An 8,978-nucleotide genomic window follows, 5' to 3' on the forward strand; every position below is an offset into this window, starting at 1 on the left:
AAACACCCAGTGCCAGCAAGTTTGTCTCTTGTAAGATTATTTAACTCCTGACAGCGTTAAACTGTTGGGTCAAGCCTGGGGAGGTTTAAATGGGATATCTGGATGATTTTCTTCACTGAAAGGATGGTTAATCCTTGGAAGAAACTGCCCAGGGCTGCGATGGAGTCACCACCTCTGCGTGCGCTCCAGAGCTGCCCGGACGCGACCCTTAGTGTGAGGCTCGGCGGTGCCGAGGGGGCGCCGGGCGGTGCCGAGGGGGCGCCGGGCGGTGCCGAGGGGGCGCCGGGCGGTGCCGAGGGGGCGCCGGGCGGTGCCGAGGGGGCGCCGGGCGGTCCCGAGGGGGCGCCGGGCGGTCCCGAGGGGGAGCCGGGCGCTGCCGCCGCCTCTCCCCTCAGAGCCGCCGGGGCCTCCCGCGCCTGCTCCGGCGCTGAGGGCGGGGCCGCGCAGGCGCGGGCGGCGGCCATGGCGACCTTCTTCGGGGAGGTGGTGGTGGCCCCGTCCCGGGCCGGCCTGGACGAGGAGGAGGAGGCGCGGGAGGAGACGCCCGAGGACCGGGAGATCCGCAGGGAGATCGAGAAGAAAAGGTACCGGCAGCGCGGGAGGCTCAGGCTGGAGATCAGGGCAAGGTTGTTCGTCCAGAAGGTGTGGGCACTGCCCAGGGAATGGGCACGGCCCCGAGGCTGCCAGAGCTCCTTTGGCCAGCGCTGCCAGGGATGCCCAGGGTGGGGTTGTTGGGGGATCTGTACAGGGCCAGGAGCTGGGTTTGGATGGTCCTTGTGGGTCTCCCCCAGCCCGGGCTGTTCTGTGGTTCTTTTCCCAGGGAGATCGAAGTCCTGTGGAGCTGTGCCGAGGAGCCCCTGGTGTGCTCCAGGTTCATCGTGGCCATCGGGAGGAACGCTGCGGGTGCGTGCAGAACCAGAGCTGCTGGGTTCGGGGGATATATATGGGGAGGCAGAAGGTAACAGGGAGGTGTAAATGTGCCAGGGCATTCACTGCTCCAAGCCTCTATGTCCAGCCTGGCCTTGAGCAGTTCCAGGGATCCTGGGGCAGCCACAGATGCTCTGGGCACCCCCACCCTCACAGGGAGCAATTCCTTCCCAAAATGCCATCCAACCGTGCCCTCCTTGAGTTGAGTTCATTCCCCCTGGTCCTGTCATCCCATTACCTTTTGAAAAGTCCCCCTTCAGCCTTCTTTAAGCCCCTCTATTTACTGAATGTGCAGCTCCTCATTTAGCAGCAGAGGTTAAATCTGGAGGCAGCTGAGTTGTCCCAGAGAAAGCAGAAGTTCCTCTGTGCATGTAAAGCACAGTTATTGTTACAGCTGTTTGCTCCTCTTGAAAATGGGTGTATTTTCAGTTGAACAGGAAAAGTGAAGTATGTTTTAGTTTGGGATTTTAGGACAATCTCCCTTTTCCTTTACCTGGCTTTTGTTTGGTAAACTCTCTGGGATTGTTTTATTTATTGGCAAAAGTTTTGATCTAATAGTACCCAGAAGTCTTGCTTGCATGTAAGTGACACTTAGGTGGCATTTAGATTTTACCAAAATTAACTTTGTTAATTTGTTTGGGTTTTGTTCAGTTTTTTCTTTGAAAAATAGTAATAGGTATTTTGGATCTGTCTTCTGTAGCTTTTGACAGGAATCCGATTTATGAACATTTTTGCCAACTCTTGCCTCTGTTTTTTCTAGAATCAGTGTAATGGCTCTGCCTTGCTGCTTCAGTGATTTTTGTTTTTCATCTGCTATGTCAAAAAGTATTAAGAGACTTAATATCTCACATCCTTAATTAATACTAAAGAAATTGAAGTTGATTGTAATGCTATAATTCCTAAGAACAAGTGCTTTTTGTGTTAGGGATCTGTATATGTTGGACATCTCTTCATCTTTTTAAATTTGAGTACAGCAGGGCTAATCACATTGCTGATGTTTCTTAGATTTGGTCAGTAAATCTAAGTTGATAAAAATAAGTTATTCTTCCTTCAAATTGCAAAGGAATAATCTAATTTAGTCCAGCTATTTATTTGTAAAACAGAGATTTTATTCTTTATAAATTAACAGTATTTTTAATGGGTTTTGCAGCTTTCCTGTCATCGTTTATCCTGGATTCTGTGTGCTGGGAAGTGATTGGAGTTGTGAAGCTTTGGAATGAGTGGTGCAGAACATCCAGCACCACAAATGTCCTGCCCACAGACTCTTTCTGTTTGTTCTACAGATTGATATCAGACCCCACAGTAAGTGACTTGAGCATTAATTCCTCTGTGGTTTGGCTTTCTGAAAAAGAGAGCTTTCATCCACCCCCAGACAAGGCACTGCAGGATCATGGCTTAATCTCATAAGTGATCTGAAGGGTTAATTCTCACTAAAACTGTGTGAAGCTCTGTCTGGAGCTCAGCACAGAGATGTCACAGCCTCGTGGCTTCACTGCATTTTTGAGCAAAAAATCCTCATTGAAACAGAGTTAAAGAAACCCAGAATAACTGAACAAATTATTGCTTGCACCCACATCACACTTACAGGTGATGCTGAGCTGCTGTTGTGCCCTTTAAACCACTTGCTTACACAAGTTTTTGCTTTTTTTAGGTTTTATTGTGCCAGTGTAGTTGCTACGTGGCTGAGGATCAACAGTTCCAGTGGCTTGAGAAGGTAAAAGTGGCAAGAAAATGAATGGAGTAATAAAATCCTGAGGGTGGGGATCTTCCTCTCTGATACTTTAACCATGACAGTGTTAAATAAGTTTCCCCTGTGGTTTTCTTTTATTAAATATGCAAAAATGGATAAATTTACTCTCTGCAGGATCAGTGAAATCCCTTTCTAGATGCTGCCAGCTGTATCTGCTGTAAGCTCCCAGCTGAGTCTAGTCACTCCTTCTTGACAGTTTCAGTTTTGTTGGCTCTTAACCACTTCCCAAACCTTTTTCCTGCTTGCTTTTCCTTTCCCATGGCTTATTTCAGCTGCATTTCACCTCTGGGAGAATTTTTCCTTCAAAAAACCAACAGCAATTTGTCCAGCTGCCAAAGGATCACCAGACAAACCAGTTGTGGAGCTCCTGCTGGATGGTGTCAGCAGCTGGGTGTGTTCTGTGCCTTTCCCAGGGGGGGACTGGAGGGGAAGGTGCCTCCCAAGCAGCATTTGTCCCATTTCTTGCCAGATTTAACATTCCCAGGGCCTCACCCCAGCATCATCCAGCTACAGTAGCAGTGCTGGCTCAGGGAAGTCCCTCCAAATATCATCATTTTGATTTTAATAAGATAAAGCCAAGGGGTGAATGTTCCTCCTCTTGATTTTCCTGATGGATTTGGGTCTCTGCTTTGCCTGCAGGAAGTGTGGCTTTTTTTGTCTTGCTGTCTGTCTGCTCTCTCCCTGCCTGCCTTTAAATCTGCTCAGCTGATGGACCAGCAGGGATTCTAAAGCTGAGCTTAGAGATAAGTACAGCTTTGCTGGGGATCATGGCTCATTTGGAAGTTTAAGAACCCTGAGACCTCAGATGTTCTGCTGTATTCCACACATTGCTGCACTTCATTTCAAGTGGGATTGCAGAAGTAGGATGGCTGGGGGTTGTTGTCTTCCCCAGTTGTTTGTGGATATGTGTCATTTCCAGCGTGGGTGTTCCTGAACAGCAGGAGTGTGGTTGTACCCAGTCAATGTTCCTGAGTATTTTTAGATTTTTTGGTTATTAGTATTTTTAAATGTGCAGCAGAAACAACATGCTGCCAATCTTTCTGTTTTTCATGTGAGTGGCAGCCCTGTTCTGTGTGTAAATCCTGATTTACTGAGCATCTCCCATCTCCAAAAGTCAGAGCTTTACATCTGGGTGGGTTTTCTCTCTAAGGATCACTGACAAACCAGAACACACAGGTTGGAGTTCTGCAGCCATGAATTCCAGCCTGTGTTCCCAACAAAGCAAGTGGAAAATATGTGGGCTTCTGAATATTTCTGTCAGATTTCTGTCACAGTTGGTGACACAGTGTTGGGAGGGCACAGGCAGCTTCCCTTCTGGGATTGGTACACAGACAGAAACTGGCAAGTTGCTGTCACAGTTTCCAAATTCTCTATTTCCTTTTTTCCTGTTGATATTTTGTGATGGCCAGAAGGTTTTGTACTTCAAAACTCTGTTCTTTGAATATGAGAAAGAGAAGCCTAAATTTTCTTTCTCAATTCAACTTGAATAGAATGAAATAAAATCTGTGTATTTAAAATAAAGTCTCCTACAGTATTGGAGGACATCTGGGGAGCACAGTTTTCATTTCAAATGTTATGCAGCTCAGTGACCTGCTTGTTTTTATTTGGAATCCTTTTTCTTTCTACAGTCACCATTAATTACAGCAGTAAATCTTAATATATTGAATACAAAGTGCTGAAAACCTAAAACCTCTCCAGAAGAGCACTTGACTTGGTAAATATGTCAGCTGTTATTTTGGGGTTTTTTATCTCCATCCCAGGAGCAATGCCTGACACATTTCTACCTGAAGGCTGTGATTCAAACTGGTTTTGGTCCTGCAAACCTGAGTTCAAGTGCCCTTTGCTCTGAAATTGAAATGATTCCTTGATATTCCTCTGCTTTTATTGTGAGAACTTTCGCTGATGTATTTTTTTTAATTTCAGGTTTTTGGCTCCATGCAGAAGAAAGGCTTGCAAGTCACCATCCTTTCCACGTGTCCTGTAGCTGATTATAAAACTCAGGAATCCACTCTGACACTTGTATCTCCATTCCTGAAAGCCTTGAAGACCAAAGAATTCCAGGAGCAGGTCTGCTGCCCACTGCTGGAGCAGCCCAACATAGTGAGGGACCTTCCTGCTGCTGGTACTTTGCAATTTCAATTATTTACACAATTCCCCCTGAGCAGCATCCCTCTGCAATTAGTATTTTCCCTTAATTGTGGGAACTGGCTGAAAATTCAGCTTTTTAAAAATTAATTACTGACAGATTCACATCTTGCATATTGCCCTGGAAAATAGGGACAATTTTCCAAAGCAGCCACAAATCATTTTACCAGTTATGTGTGGGACAGAAGTACTGGGAAATTCTTCAACAGAGCCTTACAAAACATATTCTACAGTGGGGTTTTTTAGGAATTTTACTTAGTAATTAAGTAAGTTTTTTAAGAATTATTTTCAACTGAGCATCCAGAATAAAAGCTCATAAAGTCCTTTATGTATATAACAGGTAGGGAAGCTTGCACAGATCTACTGATCAACCTCATGGAAAAATGAGGTTCAGTTTTATTATGTAATTTAATAAAAACCTTGAGTTTTTCATTCTAGAATCCCTAATGGAAAAGCCTGTCTGGCAGGAGCTAAAAGTGGATGATTTCCTCTTGTTCACATTCCTTTTTATTGGTTTTTTTTTGGGGGGGGGGGAGGAGGAGGTTTGTGGGGTTTTTTGCAGATGTTGCTATTATTTTTATGTATTTTTTTATTAAATATTTAATAATTTAAAAAAAATATTTGTATGTACAGCTTCCAAGTAAGGTATATGCCAAGAAGAAACACCTGCATTTAACTAATTTTTGATTTTAACTAATTTTCCTTGTGTAGCTGGGAGATAAGGAGTGGCTGCTCTAGCAGTCAGCATCCTGAGCTAGTAATTAAACTCCCATGGGTTTAAAATTCTGATTTTTATTCACAGAAGAGAGAGATTCCTTCTGTGCTGAGTTTAACAGAGGTTTCCTTTTGCCCTGTGTCAGTTCTGAGTTACTGCCAGGTGTGGGGGATCCCTGCAGTTCTGTACCAGTGTTACACTGATGTCATCAAGCTGGACACAGTGACCATTGAAGCCTTCAAACCTCTGCTCTCTTCTAAACTCCTGAAGAGTTTAGCCAAGGTAAAATTCCATAGTTAAAATTCATGGGAGCTTTTGTCTGTTTTCCTGGGGGGATTGCATCTGAAAAGGCAGAAAAATGCAGATTTTAATGTCAGTGCTTTGTACCTGCTGTAACGTCTGTGTGGCTTCGAAATAATGAATCTACTGCTTCCTGCAAAACTTCATTTTGAATTTTCAGGCTCTTCTAATGGTATGAATATATCAGGGAGGGCTTTCTTGTGCTTGTGCAAGCTGCAGTTTCCTTTGGAGTTGCCTCATTTAAAACCTTTAAGCTTTTTGTTGTGTGTTTTTTTATTATTTTTACATTTTATATTCATATACCAGATGATTCTGTTCTAGCTCTGTATCTGCCTCTCTTCTGGCATACAGGAAAGTTTCTTAAAATAACCCATTTTGACCTATAACTTCTTTTTGGAGCTAAAAGGCCAAATTTCTGAGGAAATTTTTACACTAATCCAGCAGCTGTGAAATCCAGCCTGGCCTTGAAAACTTCCAGGGATGGGACAGCCACAATTCCTGTGTGCCCTCACCCTCCCAGTAAATCCCATTGCTCCCATAAATTCCCATTGCAGCTCCTAAAATGAATGTTTTACTCTTTCTGAAATGGTTTTAATTCCATTTTAGTTGGTTGGGAGCACTTTGAACCCAGATTTAAATGCCCAAAGAGGTCTGTGTGTACTGAGGTGTTTATTTCAGTTCTAAAATCAGTTTTCAGTGCAGCTCATTCTGTTCTGCTGAATAAGTCTGAGTAAGGCATAAATATTTAAACTCTGAAGGAGAACAATGACAGAGACTCTTCCCCTCATGTCCAGGCAAGGAGGAATGCAAAATAATAAATCCCATTTTCTTGCTGCACTGCACATTCCTGTGGATCACGTCATTGAGAAGACCTGAGTTTTGCTGAGTTAATATCTTAATAAAAGTGATGTTAATATCTTTAATTAATCTAATTAAATAATAGATAATTATTTCATTATAATACCTAATAAAAGTTAGTTAATATCTTAATTAAAAGTGATGTTCAGAGTAATGAAAATGGGGCCAGAGGCCAGGGGAGCTCTTGCTTTGTTCCCAGCACTGTGGGTGATGCTGATCCTCTCTTCCTTTCCCCAGGATGCCTCTGAAAGCACAAAGATTTTGAAGAAGTTCCTGACAACCAGTGAAACTCACAATAATATCTACATCTGACAAGAACAGTTCTGCTGCACTTTTGTAAACTCCAGTTTCTTCTCTAGAGGACTCCTGGGATTTTAATTTTCTTTTTTCCTTTAAAATTGGAATAAATTCCAGTAGATTTTTACTTTGCCATTCATTTTTGTTGCTTTTAACTTCATCACTGAACACCCTTCTGCATGGCTTGGAAGACTTTCCTCTGGAGTGATTTTAGGAAAGATCTTGGATATGAAAAGCAGCTCCTTTTTCTTTTCCTGCAGGGATTGTCTTACCTGAAAGAATTCCTTTTATATTTCAAAGGGGAAAATACAGATAAGGAATTCTGTCTGTATCTAACAAGAACTCTCCCTTTTTTACTTTATTTTGAGATCTGAAGATTTTTTTAATATTTGATGCTCTTCATAGCTGTGATCAAGAAAATGCTCTCTTTGTCCTTTTCCATCCACAGAGAATTTTGCTTATATTTATTTATGGCTCCCCATGCCCTTTTTAATGTATATATTGATACAAAATGCACTAATTAAAGTGTGGTAAATGCCTTTAAAACTTACTAGTGAAAAATAACCTCTCCTGGTCAAAGGGGCTGGCAGGATCACAGGCTGCTTCAGCTGGATTTGCCAGGGCAAGCTGATGTAATCCACTTTAAAACACCAACATTTGGGCAATGGTAGGAATAATAAAAGATCTCTTAGGCAGAGCCTGTGATTTTTAGAGGGAAGCAAAAGGTTTTAAAGTGTCTCAGAAAATTCTCTGGAAGCTGGTAAGAATTTCAGCAGTTTATTTCAAGTATTAACTAGGATTGAGGTGCAGTTCTGAGTTGTACTCTGTTTAATTTAACACTTTGTTAAGAAAATGGTGTTAAAGTATTAATTTGTTCCCAGGTAATGCTGTTCTCTGCTGGGTGCAGCTTTGATTCACACTGGGTGCTCAGTGGATATTTCTGAGCAGTGTTTTCCTTTTCAGAACTGTCACTGATTTAAATTTCAGTTCAGGTAATTACAGATGAGCACATCTTGCCTAAAGTAGTGCTGGATTTTAGAACTGGATGGTGGAACAAATTATGAAGCTTTATGGAGGTTCCCCCCCCCTTTTCTGTCCATCCTTTTAATTCAAAAACTGGTTTTATGTGTGATCTGAGCTGAGAGTTCTGTTGTTTTGAAAGTTGGCTGCACCATTTTCTTATTTTTACATGTTTGGTTCATAATAAATAAAGCAGATAACAAGAAATCTCTTTAATAGTAAATTTTGCAGACCCTTAGAGGAATTGTGAATGTGTTTCTGGTATTGGTGTGGTCACCCAGGCAGTTTGCAGTGTTCCAAAACAGTTACTACATTATATTTAATTCAGTTTTTACTGCCTGGCTTTATGCTGGGGTGTGAGAATGCTCCTAAACACCTTGAATAAAAGTGGCAAACAAAACCATGGCAGCTTGGGAGATGAAATCAGACTGAAACCTGATGTTCTGGCAGAATTCCTCAAGGATTCACTATTCTTGCTTGAAAGCTCTCCATAGCAGGAAATGTTTGGGTAGGATGTAGTGGGGAACTACTGTAGGGCAGTGAAATAAAAAATCTTAATTTAAAATTTGCCTTTTCCCATAATTTGATGGAGGAAGCAGCTCATATTCACCCCTTAAATATTCTGGAAGCCTCAGAGCTAATGATGAACTGTGTCTCTCATCAGATGTCAGTGTTGACTGAAGTTTTTTTTTTCCACATTTGAATGTTGCTGCCTTTTTTTATTTCCCCTACTGTGCTCTCCAGTATCTACCAAGAGCCTGCAGTGAGGCTTTCTTGTTTCCCAACAGCTGCTGGGTGTAATCCTTGTAGGAGTTCACAAACTTCAGACTTGTCAAATGTGGCAGATGGCTTCAGAGCTTTGGGAGGAGGAGTTTGAAATGAGATTGTGTAAGACTTGGTTTTCTGAGGTATTTTCTAAATGCAGATTGTGAAACCAGAGTAAACTGTGAGACTGGAAGAGGGGTT

General features: G+C 42.5%; 1 protein-coding gene across 1 annotated transcript; it reads left to right on the forward strand.

The window, feature by feature from the left end:
* Positions 1 to 432: 432 nt before the first annotated feature.
* PSMG1 (proteasome assembly chaperone 1) lies at positions 433 to 8,219 on the forward strand. The gene is made up of 7 exons (XM_059840121.1): positions 433 to 584; positions 821 to 903; positions 2,078 to 2,229; positions 2,579 to 2,641; positions 4,601 to 4,799; positions 5,683 to 5,819; positions 6,933 to 8,219. The coding sequence occupies exons 1-7, from the start codon at positions 463 to 465 to the stop codon at positions 7,005 to 7,007; spliced, it is 831 nt and encodes a 276-aa protein (XP_059696104.1). The 5' UTR covers positions 433 to 462; the 3' UTR covers positions 7,008 to 8,219.
* The last annotated feature ends 759 nt before the right edge of the window (positions 8,220 to 8,978 follow it).

This window comes from Haemorhous mexicanus, chromosome 2, assembly GCF_027477595.1.
Source record: "Haemorhous mexicanus isolate bHaeMex1 chromosome 2, bHaeMex1.pri, whole genome shotgun sequence".
Classification (NCBI taxonomy): Eukaryota; Metazoa; Chordata; class Aves; order Passeriformes; family Fringillidae; genus Haemorhous; species Haemorhous mexicanus.